Source organism: Brachyistius frenatus, unplaced genomic scaffold (assembly GCF_029030835.1).
Source record: "Brachyistius frenatus isolate BFR_SWC_R1_liver_20210118 unplaced genomic scaffold, ASM2903083v1 Contig_62, whole genome shotgun sequence".
In the NCBI taxonomy this organism is placed as follows: domain Eukaryota; kingdom Metazoa; phylum Chordata; class Actinopteri; family Embiotocidae; genus Brachyistius; species Brachyistius frenatus.
Window position 1 is genome coordinate 253,968 of NW_027210661.1, and position 15,089 is coordinate 269,056.

At 42.3% G+C, this 15,089-nt stretch overlaps 1 protein-coding gene across 12 annotated transcripts in view; it reads right to left on the reverse strand.

The window, feature by feature from the left end:
- LOC138625405 (muscleblind-like protein 1) overlaps window positions 1-15,089 on the reverse strand; it is a 62,162-nt gene that overhangs the window by 10,401 nt on the left and 36,672 nt on the right. For all 12 annotated transcript variants that reach the window (XM_069706296.1, XM_069706297.1, XM_069706300.1 and 9 more), the window contains exons 3-4: window positions 7,869-8,039; window positions 2,833-3,051 (exon numbers count right to left, since the gene is read on the reverse strand). In XM_069706296.1, the coding sequence (XP_069562397.1) occupies window positions 2,833-3,051; window positions 7,869-8,039 (390 nt within the window). The remainder of the gene's footprint in view (window positions 1-2,832; window positions 3,052-7,868; window positions 8,040-15,089) is intronic.

Consider the following 15,089-nt stretch of genomic DNA (forward strand, 5'->3'; position numbering starts at 1 on the left):
CGTTTACAGACTCATCAATCACAGCATTTATCCATTATTCAAATGAGCTGTGTTGTTGTCCTTCCTCAGAGAGACAGAAGGGGGCAGCACCTGCATGAACAGTTGGGAAAGTGATTGCCTCAGAGTGAGTGCAGGGGCTCAATGAGGCTCATGGGAAATATGAGGCTGGTTCCCCTCAAGGGAGGCTGTAGCTGACGTAATCACGAGCCCACACATAATAACACAGGTGCACACACACCCGCGCGCGCGCACACGCGCACACACACACACACACACACACACACACACACACACACACACACACACACACACACACACACACACAAGGTGGGTGTACGTATGAATTATGAGGCTGCCTTCCCCCCCCCCCCCCCCCAGAAACAAATTTTGACACCTAAAGAGCTGTGCTACAACTTAGGATCTCTGCTTGTGCACCGTCAGCCACCGCTGAGTCTGAAGTGCGTATAAAATGCAATCCTCCACCAAATGAAATGTAATTTCATGGTGCGTTGTATTGATCTATCAGTTATTATGATAGAACAATCCATTTACCAAGTCTGTTTACCAGTCTCACTGTCTGCATGCATAAAGGGTTTGATTTGTGGTGGACCGGCTGCCAGACAAAAGGCCACCAGCACGGTTATCTACAAACTAACCCTGCTCTGTCTCCTGTCATGACAGCTCATCATCCACCATCACCGATCGGTGAGGGGTACGATCCTCTCTCCGTCTGCTGCTTGTTTCTCTAACGTACCTCTCTCACATACTAACACATTCACACATGAATGAACACCCACATGTGCACACACAAGCGCATTCATTTCCAACCACTGCTTACAATTACTTCCACTGCTACTGCTCTTAATAAAAAAAATAAATAATAATAAAATAAAATAAAATACACTGCCTTGTTGTCGGGCAGATGCTGGAGAGGCGGGTGAGGGAGGGAGGAAACGAGGGAGAGAAGGACAGTGTAAGCGTGGTTGATGGATAAAGAGTAAAGGACAGAGAGACGGGGATCGAGGAGACAGAGTAAGAGTCTCCGGGGACGAGGTGAATGTGGCTGGCATGGAGAAAAATTCGAGAAGAAACCGAAGACTAAATAATCTGATGTTCCCCGCACCAGGTGTGGACCTGCGTGCTTCACCCAACAGCGGTTAATTATGCATTAGAAGAAGCTTAAACCACTGAAAGTGCTGAGTTCGACAAACAAATAAAGGCCATGTTCATCATATTGCTGTCCCCATGGTAACCATCCCTCTGAGCTACTTACATCACCGCGGTCGCAGGTAAGCGACATGAAAATGTTAGCACGCTACAATGTTAGCACGCCACATTATACTTTCGCTCCATAAGAGAAAGAGACACAGAGACGACCAGGAAATATTTTCCCAGCAAAGTAGTCGGCAGGATTGTCTTCTAAAATAGGAATTTCTCTCAGCCTCGAGGAAATAGTGTGTAATATATCTACTGGCTGGTATGTGTGTTGGTCTGCAGAATTCCAGCTATGTTTATTTTGAATGACAAACACCAGAAACTAAAATACGGCCGGCCCTTTTCAGTCAAGATATTTTTAGCAAACCCAGTTCCTGAGCAATTAGGGTAAGGTAAGAGTTCTCTCAAACGCCAAGCTTCTCTGCCACAAACAGCCGGAGCACTACAGGCACTGTTGACGACAAGACCTGAATATCTCGAAGGAAAAAAAAAAAACTGCACAGATAAGCACACGATTTTTTTTGTATTGAAATTGGGAAGAAGAATTTATTTTTCTTCTGTTTATTCGACTCTGGTGCCGAGGGCTGTCAAAAAAAATCTTTTGCCAGACAACTGTTTCAACCCTCTGTATGAAACAAGACCTGCATGTTCTTCTGCCAACAGCATCTTGTGTCCAATGATCCTCAACCTCTGCTGAAAAACTCGGTCTCTTCCCTTTGTTTCCGTCACCTCTGTCTCTGTCCTCTGATGACCACAACAGGTCTGCAGATTGATTTCCTATCTCGCTTTCCTGTCATTGACCCCGGCCCCTCACTGCATGTTGTCCACTTGTTCACTGGGTGCAGAGACTTAACTTGCCCTCACCCTCATTAATTACCCAGCCAACCCGACATTACATCTTAAACGTAACCTTCCTAATGTTCTCGCACGCCTCCTGCCTGCCTCCAACGATTTCCCCATTATTCTGCTGCAAGTGTTTCTCGGGTGGGGCTACATAATGGATGAGATTGACTAACTGTCCAATTAATGATTATCTGAACTCAGCTGGAGAAGGGGCGCTCGTCAGGTTTCAAATGACTAATTGCTTTCATGGAAGAAGTAAAGATTTTTCTGAACATTTACAAATTCGTACAGTATAACGTGAGCTCGTGCCAAACGATGTTGTCTGCTGCCTGTTGACGAGGCCGGCAATGGTAATGTTTGCAGACAGATACTCTCATTAACGTCTCTCTCTCTCTTTGCTTAAGTCTGGGTAATGACTGTATTATGGTAATAGGATGTAGTTACTGTAACAGAAACTGTGTACCAAATACATAATTAAAGTCTACAAACAGAAACTGTTGAGGCAAGACTTTCCAGCCTATTGCTTCAATATTCAAACAGGCACAGCCCACATTTCAAAGCCCAATCTGTTTGTCTGGAAAAAAGATCATCGCCGGGTGCAGCATTTACTCAAGTTTTGTTAATCTGTTTTTTTAATCTGTGACTGATATAGAAGTGACAAAATAATTATGCAAATCCTGCCATCTGTGTGATCAGTGGTCTGTGTACGCGCTCATGCGGTCATATTTTTCCCATTCATCCTTGCGTCTGCGTGAGTACATTTTTGTTTCTCACCTCCAGTCTGTCCGTCCTCATGAGTTTCTGTGCAGCGGCAGCAGCAGCAGCAGGTACGGGAACGCCGGGGTTGCTGGTGACCAGTACGGGGGCGCTGGGCAAGATGTCAGCAGGCATCAGGCCAGGCGACACGGGGCCAAGGTAGGGGTTAAACGCAGCGGCCGCTGCTACAGCAGCATTGGCATTGGTTGCAAGGCTGGGTGTGACTGAAAACATGGGCTGTGGGCACATGCAAAATAAGAGAGTTGGTCACAATCGAGCAAAATCAACCCACAATGATTTTTCACAGTCTATATATAAAAACTTTGAATATTTAATTACATCCTCCAAGCATAATAGCATCCTTTCTTACTCCTACTCAAATTACCCCTCCAAGATACAGTATATATGTAGTATATGGTGAAATAAAGGATGTATGCAGTCATTCAATAGCAAAGGGAGGACAGGAACTGTGGCTGTGCATGTGGAGAGAAAGGATGGTAAAAATACATAATTAAAGGGATTACATCTGAGGAAGAAGAATACGTATGTTTTCCTCCTTGGCTGTTCGTCTTTTTGTTTGCACTAACACACAGCTTAGAGTCAGTATGTGGTCTCACCTCCAATTGATCAGACGGAGTCGCATGCTTCATACAGTAATAATGAGGAGTGACGTCAAGCTGTGTGTTGCATGTGTAGGGGGGAGAGGAGTTATGCAAATATCCTGCCTGCATTGTACTGGAGTTTGATAGGGAAAACATCCTCTAACCCTACAGCTTCACCACCGTTGTCTTAGAGGGAGGCTGTGGAGTATGCTAGCTGACATAGCGTACTGCAAGTTTTCCTTGCACGTTCCTGACCTCAGCCCCAGTCTGAGGATCGTCTCTTGAGTCTCTGCCAACAGGACACAGTGAGTAATAGAGCAGCGGCAGCCAGCGCTGGACAGCTATATTCTTCCCAAAACCTCCTCACTGCTCTGCGATGACTCAGAAAATCAGGAATAAAGTGGTGGACTTTCTAATTGTTTCACTGCTGCCTTCTGGAATGCCTCGAGAAGCGTGCCCTGTCAAAAGCTGCTCTGGAAAAGTAGACGTGCCTCTTTTCAGGAGATCAGATATCAGCCTGTGATATGCAGCTCAAGGTTGGGATAGACATGATGTCATTGAAAACCCTCCGTCATGAGGTTTTAACAATGCAGTGATGTCATCCTGCAAAGAGTTTGTGACCTTGTGTTCGTGAGTTTGTGACCTTTTTTGGAGCGTCTCTTTATTTGTTATTGAAGTTTAAAACCTTTAAACTGAGTGAGTGAATTGTGTTGAATTGAGCATATTTAGACAGTTGTAACAGAAAAGATTCTCACTACATACCTCCTGTTGGCAACTTGTGATGCAGCATTGATGTAGTGTAATAAATGGGTTTTCATTGAAGCAGTACAATATTTTATCATAATGCTCATTTTTATAGTTACATGCTTCTTCACATATTTTGAGCTTAACTGTAAGGTTTTGAATGCTAAGTTTTTAAAGTGTACCTAAAGTCAGCTGTGACAGGCTGCAGCCCAACGGTGACCCTGATCAGGATAATGTGGGGGTAGATAATGGAGAGGTATTTTGTGTCATGGTGCTTTATGTGGATAACAATTTAAATATTTCAATCAATAAATCAAACTTTATTTATATAGCACAGGTCAGTGCAGTTTAAAATGTTTTTTAAAAATGTTTTCTACCTTTAAATATATCGGGACTCCAACTGTTTAAAAGGAATAGATTAAATTAGAATACACAACAATATTATAGGAAATACAGTAAAATAAACAAATGAACTGTTTACAATGTAACAGAATTTTAAGCAAGATGGTAACTTTTGCTGAACAGCTTCCACTCCAGCCAAAAAGACAGTTATGGTGACACGTAGTATGATAGCACAGATAGTGAAAAGTCATAAGGACAGACTGACAACTGACAGAATGTGATTGCACAGCTTTATTTATTTACTAAGTTTGCTAATTAGTCATCATACCAGATTGTTTCGATAGATATTTAATATACTAGGATAGCCATTTGAAAGAAAGCTAAATTCTTAAACCTCATTTGAAGATTGTTGGAATTCTACATTGACTATACTGAGTCCACTCTGAGCTTTGTTTGTTATGGTTTGACTTACTGGATGTGAAATATTGCCGAAATCTCACATTCTCCTCCACCTCTGCTATATGCATGCCACTGTTTTCAAAATCCCTGTCGCTACAGGAAACAACAACAACAATTTCTGATTTAGCAACCTACACGCTGAAAATGGGAAGATTTGGAACGGGGAATAAGGCAGGTGTGTTTGGTTCATTTCAAAATTTTGCAAGGATTTAGCACTTTTAATGCCAGGGCTCACTGCCCCGATGCAGATATTATTCCAAATGAAGTTACCCGCAAGTTACCTGCAAGGGCACCATCGCTGCCACCTGGGCTTAGCGTTGCCCAAGACTTTTGTGATTGGTTTAAAGATGTAAGAATAAGCCACAGTGTTTTTTTTCCACAATACTGTACAACAATGATACATGGTTGAAGCCAGATTATTTCTCCAACGCTGGCACAATGTGGTGGAGATTGGTAAACAAGACTAGTTATAGTGAAACCACTTGCTACACTACTTGGTAGCCCTTCTCCTGTGGATTTAACTTTTAAAAGAATGTCCAAACCAAACAAGAACACCTAACTTTCTTCAGACTTTTTTTTATGAGTGAATGAAACAGCGAATGAATTAGGAAGTGATACAGTACAGTAGATGGAAATAATTATCACGTGGACTGTCTGCTGACATTGACTCACTAATAAAAAGTATCATGAGGACCATCACTCACGGTCAGATGTAATAAACCCTAATTACTTCACTTTCTACACAGTTCTGTGAAAGGAAAGCACTTTTTCTGCAGACATGGAGGGACAGTGGGAGAGCAGCAGATGAAATGTGGTAGAGACACTGAAGACGGTGGCAGGATATTAAGCTACAGACACATAGGGAGGGGTGTAGGAAGAAAAAGTGATTCCTGGAAAGGCCAGAACCCGGTCTTACCCTTTGTTCCCTTTGCACGCAACATGCTCTGTTTTCTTGACTTTTCTCTGTAGTGCAGGTCTAAAGCCATCTCTCCTCAGTGCTGTCGTCCTATCTCCTTCACTTTACCTACCTATCTTTACCCTGTCCATTTATCTCTGCCTGCCGCGTTAGGTCCTCCCTTTCTTCTTCTGCTGTGTCCTTCTCTGTCAGCCTGTCTTCCTCCTCTCCTCTTTACTTTCTCTCTCCCCATGACATAAACAGAAAAGGAATCCTTTGCAGTTCCAGGGAGATCTATTGCTTCTTTAAACCCTTTCATGGTTTCTTCTGTTCTTCTCAATGGGCCTCCCGACTCAGCCCCTCTTCCCCAGATAAGGGTGATAAGCTGTCGGCTAAGGGTGCTCGTGCATGTGTGTAGCCATGCGTGCAGCATCTTAAACTCTTTTGAATAATGTAAGGAAAATTCACTCCACTGCTTTCACTTAGATATAAAAGGACAGAGGAGAAGACGGAGGAATTACTTCAAGCCTGACTGGCAGATCTCATTGACTCTGTAAGGTCTCATGGATCGGGCACAGAAGGAGTCATTTGAACTGGCTGACTGGATGGCCATCACCTTGAAGACCCTTGGAGCATGCAGCAAAGTCACACTGCATTTTCTGATAGTATAATGCTGCATGTGTGTGTGTGTGTATATATACATGTTTTTTTTTCCAGAAATGTTAACAAGCGCACAATAACAATATAATACTTCATTGATCACTGTATAAAGTAAGTCTTCATTGTCTTATAGTTGGGTCCCAGCTTTGTAGTTTTCTAGCTGCCGTAAAGTGCAAACTGCACCTGCTGGGAAGGAAGATTACTCCACAAAAAACTAGAATGTGTTTGTGAACTAATGAAAGTATAAACATTTAAACTCAAACTAACTCAATCTGTTCATTTTTATTAAGTGAACTGGGTTCTTTAAACACAACTAAAGGTCTGATTTGAACTCAGTTAAAGACATTTTGAAATAAAGGAAATAGACATTATCACCAGTAGCAGTCCTGTGATCAGCTGAATGCTGATCATATGATTACACCCATAACTGGTTGCATTGGACAGCGGCAACAAACAACACGATTGGATCTCCAAGCACTCAGAAAATGTGAACGAAATTGAACTGGCTCAAAATACTGGGGAAATTTTGATTTCACACTTGGAGGAAAAAAAAGTGGCGGAGCATCGTTACGGTGCGCTCCGTCTGCACTACACCTGAGATAACAAGTTCTGTGATATGGAAATCTGAACTTAAAGCACACACACTGAGAATGGCCTTTACAGAGTAGTATGAGATATTCTTTATTCAGCAGTTAAGCTTTAGAAATGAAATATATTAGCATATTTATAGATTCTGGATTTTTTTTTCTTTTTTTTTACTGGATGAGAAGTAGTAGATGTTATTTTAAGGATTTTTTTATTTTTATTTTATTTTTTATAAAATCATATTAGACACATTATTATTCAAAGTACAATATTTCATAAAACTGGAAGGTCTGGAAGGGATCTTTAAACCAGAGATTAAACCACATAACAAATCTCCAGCAAGTTCAAGAGTTCAGGTGGAATCTTACTTTAAATGTAAAAAAATCCCATCCAAATGTCATAATTAAATGTTATGAAAAACCTTTTTAGAATATTCTATCTCTTTAGTATATAATATTGCAAGTTCAATTTCTGATATTTTATTGTCTTGTCTTGTTTATAATTTGGTTGACTATGATTCAGCATAAAAGCAGTGTTTTATTCCAGATTTGTTTGTTATTGTTCTACATATGACTATCAGTTCAGAAATGCATACTAATCGCTGAGGTCTGGCACATCTCTAAAATAGGTCAAATGAGGAAGTGTTCAAATAGTTATGAATAATAATAATAATTAATAATTGAAAAGTAATGGATCTCAGAACCAACGGATCCAGACCTGTGTCACATAAACCAACATGCTTTATATTTGTGTTTGTATCTACTCACCACTGGCTGTAGCTGTGTGCCCGGCATCATGGCGTTGGCGAGCTGCATCTGCTGGGCCAGCATGGCCATGTTTTTCTGCTGGATGAGGTTGTTCCTTCCATTGATCTCCAGCTGGGTCTTTAGATGAGGAGGAGGATGGAGGTACTTACAGTTCTCCCTGGAACAGCGGCCCTGATGGGGTGCAAAAGGAAGAGAAAGCAGGAGGAAACAAGGAGGGTCGAAAGCACCAGGGGAGGAATGAGGAGGATGGAGACAGGAAAGCGGTGGATTAAAATAGTGTTTCCTTTAACTGCAGCCTAATGTAAAGAAGTAATGAGCCTTGACTCAAGTTGCTGCCCTCCCATTTAGCATGCGTTGACCTAACATCCCTGACATCTGGGCCTGCCAGTCAGTTTGTCGTAAAGAAGGTCGATCGGTTCTGTTTGCTTTTCCCTTTTGTGGCCAGAGATCTACATTTTCTAACTTACCTATTTCCTCAAGCTCCCATCGAGACACAAATTAGCTTCAAGAGCAGAGATAAAGAGGATTAGCTGTCTATCTGCTTCTAATAACAGCTTGTATGAGAGAAAAGTACACAAAGACAATGTTGAAATGATGATAGCGACACTTTTCATTATGCATTAATCTGGCAATTAGTTTTGAATGAATCTGTTATTTATTTGTTACACATGATATTAGGAAATTGTAGAAAATGTTATGATCGCAGTTTCTTAAAGCCCATGAGATGTCTTTAATTGTTCACAGCCCACTCATGTTCAGTTTACTATCACATAGGATAAAAAGAAAAGCAGCAAACCTCACGTTTAAGAATCGGGGCCAAGAAGACGTTTGACATTTTTGTCTGGAACCTGATTAAAATGCATAAGACACTTACTAAATATTTGCAGATTCAATTTCCTGCTGAACAAATAATCGATCAACAAATCAGTGCAGTGAACTGTGTCCGTTTTTTTTCCTTGTAAACAAATTATGTCACGAGGAAAAGAGGATCAAGCTCAAATAGCTCTATAATATATCTCTTTATAAAGTTCTTAAGTAGAAACAAAGACATGGAATTTAAAAAGCGATAAAGGAAAGAGAAAAAGGCTCAGCTGGTTACCAGCTGCACTGTTGCTTTAATCCTTAAGAGGAATTGTTAGGGGAATCTCAATTAGCAAAGCTCCACGGTCTCCTCCAGCTTACCACCTTAAAAGCTGTCCAACTTGATGCTGGATGTTTCACAAAGCCTGTGAATCACCATTGATCTCCTCCCAATTGAGACAAATGAGTTGCGTGTCAATATTTGACATCATTTCAGAAAAGAACAGGCTGGAGAGCTGATGCAGGATCGATACATGATTGGAGACTTCTGTGACGGTAAACAGACACACATCACGACAATCTAATATTATGCCAGTGTCTATAGACAGTGGGGTGTGTGTCTGGGCACTCGCTGCTGTGGGTGATTATATTCATCCAGCAGCCAGGAGCCCAAAGGGAGAAGGAGAGAATGTAATTTACACTCTCATAATGCCTGCTCTACTGAACACTCCCTCGGATAGGTGTAATATCTTAGATATCTCCTACTCTTTTTTACTCCTTCTTTCTCCCTCATTGGCTTCAATCCCCCATACATCTGAGTCCCACGCTGATATTTGCTCTCCTCATCATGAATACAGAGCAGTGCAGGTGCAGAGGTGCTGCTGTGATCGGTGTATGTTCTTGTATGTGTGCAGAATGTGCAAAACAGAAGTACTACTCCCTGCCTTTGTCGGCTTCACTCGCTCTTCTTCTCTTACCTCATCAAAATGCATCCTCTATCCATCTATCCCCATGACTGCTTTATATATATATATATATATATATATATATTTGTAGGGGGAGTGGGAGACTGACCGACCCTACGACAACTCCCCAGTCCCACCTCCCATGAGGAATTAAAGGTTGGCTGTCATGCTACTGCTTATCTCGGTGAGATTACCTGCTGCTCACTGCGGCCCACTATGACACCTGCTTTCACAACCTAACACATGCGCTCTCCAGCTCCGCCTTTATTCCTAATGCCTCTCTCCTTTCTCCTCCTTTCATCTCCTTGTCTCGCTCCATCTATCTCTCCCTCCCTCTCTCCCTCCCTTTTATTTCCTCGTGCAGCCTGTTCTGCCTAGCGACAGCAGGAAAGGGAACTTTGCATTGGAGAGAAGCAGAATGTCAACAGTTCCTCCAGCATTTTCATTAGATGAGAGCTGAGAGGGATGGTATTCCCGGCCTGTCCGGCCTCGAGGCAAGTCGGGCTCATCTCTGTGTGGCTGTGACTATTGATCAGTGTTAATTAGTTAATGTCATTTGATTTTCTGGGTACATTCCCTCCGGGTGACGAGACTCAAGCATGTCACCTCCAGCTATGTGATCAACTGCGACAAAGCAGAGGTTACAGTTATGTAAAATCCCCAAAATACTCTTTGAGGGCATCCTCTACATTGGTTAACAGCGGTCAGAGTTCAACAGATTTTAATTACTTCAACATTTTAACAAGCTATACTGGGAATACGCTGCAAAATAACCATTAAATCCTGAAGGACAAAGTCAGATGTAGGTGTATAGAAACACTGTAAAATGTTGGTCGAGAATCCCTTATAATGCGTATTGTTGGATAACGGTCCAATTTTTTATAATAAGTATTTTTTTCCTTTTTTTACACACACACACACACACACACACACACACACACACACACACACACACACACACACACACACACACACACACACACACACACACACACACACACACACACACACACACACACACACACACACACACACACACACACACTATTACTTTTTAGGATTATATGACAAATGTGTGTGTGGAGACATGCACCACTGAGAACACATGATGTGGCTAAAGGCAGGATCCACACTCACGGAGATCAGCACCCTGATGTGTTACTACCCCTCTATTTTCACCAATAGCTCCATTATCTGTTGCTGTGCTGCTCTCTGAACAATGCAGTCATACGTGAGCCTAAAGTGCAGATCACTGTGTGTGATGCTAATGTCCTGGCTTCTCTGATGCCTCTTTTCTCAGCTCTCTTCTCCACTGTCTAAACAGTGCCACTGCAGGTTGTCTGATCCACAGCAGTGCTCCCTCTGGCTAGAGCGTGTGACTGCCAGACTCCACTCAAGTTGACTGTTCCGCCTTCACCTGTCTGCATGTCCTCCGCTGAGACGTTAATATGCTAACAGACTACCTGCACCTGTCTTTCAAGCACTCTGCCGATTGCTTCCCGTCCTCTTGTCTTTTCTTCTTGTCTCCTCTCGGTGTGTTTCTCCCTCTCCGGGTCCATTTCCCTGCCAGCCCGCAGGCCCAACAACTTCAAAAATTATTCTGTCCTCATTTAAAGATACAAAACAACGTTTCACACGTCAGGATACAACTCCCCGGTATCACGTCATACAAGCATGTAACAGGCCCGTCTGTCCACCGCAGCATGCTGGTTCAGTGTCACATGTTGCTTCGCCTAGGCGTGAAAAACCCCATGTTTAGGTTTACGGGAAAATAAACCACCAACAACAACACGTGGCACTGAAACTATTTGGTGAGGGTTAGGAAAAGATGTCTTTGAAAAACATCCCTTTGTAACAGACTCAAACCCTGGTCTCCTTGGCAAAAGTCAGGAGTTTGATCCATCTTAATGCCCCCAGCCTTCCTCACTTCTCAGACTTTCTCACTATTGTACCTCCATCACATGACCTTTGTCAGAGAACCTATATTATAACATGACTTCCTTCTTTGACTCCGATCAAGGTAACGCCACGGAGAGGCAAAACATGACACCGACACAGTGTCCTCTATTGGTGACAGGTGTATCATGGTGTGATACTGCGCTACAGGGCAACGTTCAGTAAACAGTCTTCATGTGAAGTGATCTCTCCACCAAATATAGATTCTGAAACCTGAACCAATTTACTTTTGCCAGATTTTGTTTGCAACAAAGTTCAGTTTTGAATTAAAATAAAGTGAACCGGCTGTCACAGTCGCACTATAGGTGTGTGTGTGTGTAATACAGCATTCTGCACTTAGAAATCACTTTGGTCTCATTAAATCACATCTTTCAGCCATATTTCAGCTTCTCGACACACACGGAGGTTCACACACACACACACACACACACACACACACACACACACACACACACACACACACACACACACACACACACACACACACACACACACACACACACACACACACACACACACACACACACACACTATTACTTTTGAGGATTATATGACAAATGGTTGGGATGGCAGAAAAATATTGATGTTTATTACTCTGGAGAAGTAGAGCAGGAAGAAAAGATCAAAATCAATTCCCAGGTGGCTATACATTGTGTGTGTGTGTGTGTGTGTGTGTGTGTGTGTGTGTGTGTGTGTGTGTGTGTGTGTGTGTGTGTGTGTGTGTGTGTGTGTGTGTGTGTGTGTGTGTGTGTGCGCATTATATTGTAGACTGTACTAGGGTCCCAGAAACAAAACAGTGTGTGTGTGCATTATATTGTAGACTGTACTAGGGTCCCAGAAACAAAACAGTGTGTGGTAAAAAGGATAAGAGGCAGCTTTCTATGTACACTAAATAATGCCTTACACTAAATAAATAATTTCTAAACTTTATCATTTTATATTAATTTCTGTTGTTGGATCTTTTCCAGCATAACTGAACAAAATATCTGCTGCAGCTGTCACTGATTTCCTTTGTAACCCCAGTTATGTTCATTCTGCTTTTTCAACATGTACTAAGTCTTTGAAAAAAGGGATTACAATTAAAGGACAGTGAAATAAATGTTTCTTTTAATTATCATGAAACATGTGCTACACTTATAACCATACCTGACAAACAGTAGAGGCCGTTTGGATCTCTTGTATATGAAGTCACTGACTCACTATTGTATGTGTGTCTGTGTGCGTGCTGTGGGACTATACGATCAAAACCTCACATTGTCAGTCTTACTTGTTGCCTGTGGTACTTTGGCAACTCTCTGAAAGAGGTTTTCTGTGGAATCCAAGAGAATAAAACCTGTGGCAGAATTCCTCTCATAGACTGACAACAGAGGCAAAGACAAGAACAGAGGAGGTAGAGTGCAGACAGTCGGAGAGAGGTACAAAAACAGAAAGAGGGAGCGAGACAGAGACACAGATGTGCAGTGTGCTTTTCCTATTAATATTAATCAAAGTGGTCTGTGCAAATGATTTCGGCAGTGTCTTTGCTGGCATATATCTATACCCTCCAAGGGGTTGAATGACACATTGCTTTCCATCAGGCCCTTCTACATGTCCTCTCCCGTAATCACCCATTGATTTTAAATGATCTTTTAATCTACCCAACCAGAACGACTCATTCTAAGTTAACCACACACAATCCAACAGCCTCTGATTTCTTCCGCATTCTTTCTCTGTGCTCTCGCTGTTTCTGAAACCATGGCTGCTGCTGCACAGTGAACACCGTGACCAGTGTGACAACCGTAGAGCTCTGGTGTGGACAGCCACCGTCCCAAACCTCTGTGCATTATTAATTCTCTCCCAATGGCACTGCCTCTCCCCCCCTGCTCCCAAAGACAACCATCAATCAAGAAAGCGCCGTCTGGATGAAGGTCGTGATGAGAATACACAAGCATAAAGGCACACACAGACACACACAAACAGGCATGTGCTTTACTGACCAAAGGTTCCTGTTGGCAAGCATACGTCAGGCAAATTATGACATCAGACACGGCACAAAGAACGGCCTGTCTGAGGAATGAGGGTGCTGCCAGACAGACCAATAACACACACACACACACACACACACACACACACACACACACACACACACACACACACACACACACACACACACACACACACACACACACACACACACACACACACACACACACACACACACACACACACTCCAATACGGCATTCTTATTATGCAAGGCACTCCAGCTGTGAACCACTGGCCAATAATGCAGAATGTTAGGAAGTAAACCTGATGAAAAACACGTTTTTATTCAGAAAAACATCCTCTGATCTTAATCTTCTTTTTCTGCATCTCTCTGTGTGCCACAGCTAATACTAGATGTCTATAAAAGTCTCATTATTTCTTACAAATCATTTATCAAATCTGGAACACCCCTGGTGCATTGGTATAATAGCCTGGATCAGTTAATGACCTTAAAATCTCATTTAACTGGGCAGAGGGATAAGCCTTTGAGACAACGACAAAGATAGATGTGTGGACAGAGGAATCAGAGACAATGATAGACGGAGGTGACGCAACACAGCCAGCAAAAACCTTAACTGGAATAAAACAGCCGATGAGTGCCCAGAAAAATACTGCCACAGAAAGAAAAGCTCCTCTATATCGGAAATGACGCAGAGTCTGAGGAAAGCTTTTAGCTGTGGTGTTCAATTAAACCAAAACCCCAATTACAGCCACCAATAGCTCTACTTAGCCCCGCAGAGGGTTAGCATGCTTTGGGTGGGTGCGGTTAAAGAATCGTTAGTGCAGGGAGCTAATGATGGGGCAAAATCATTAGCCATCATGGCTGATGATAGCACTCTGCCACTGTTGAGCTGAAGTGCTTTGGGTTTGTGATCCAGTGTTTTATATGGCTGAAATGTCTGGCTCAAGTAGTCCATGTTAAATTGACATTTAACTGCTTGATTGATGTTTAATACTGTTTTTTTTTCTTATGAAATTATCAGTGAAAACATGTGTGACCTATGACATTTAGTTCATTTGGACACGCTCCACATTGCTGCTGACCTTATAAAAAAATTTTTCCAACAGCTGCTTAAGCGCTCTTTTGAATCGGTCTTAATATTTCATTGCTAATTTGACATATTTGTAAAATGGGGCTAAAGCAAGGGCTGCAACTAACAAGCCTGTAATCGTCAACGTACCTTCAGATCAGTCGCTAGATCGCTTCAACGTCAGAAAACAGTGACAAAAGTCAATCAGAAGTTTGTAGAGCCCAAGATGAAGCAGGAACCCAAAAATGTCACCTCTGTCAGTCAAAAATTGCTACAGTGATTCGGCCACACATCCAACAAATATATCTGGGTTCAAACTCAGCGATGCTTGTATTTGTGGTGTCGCTGAGCCATTTCTGTGTAAAAGCCTACAGGTGCTGTAGATTGCTTGTCCACCTGAAATGGAAACGTTATGCTTCCTAAATATCGAGCAGCTGAATGTGTT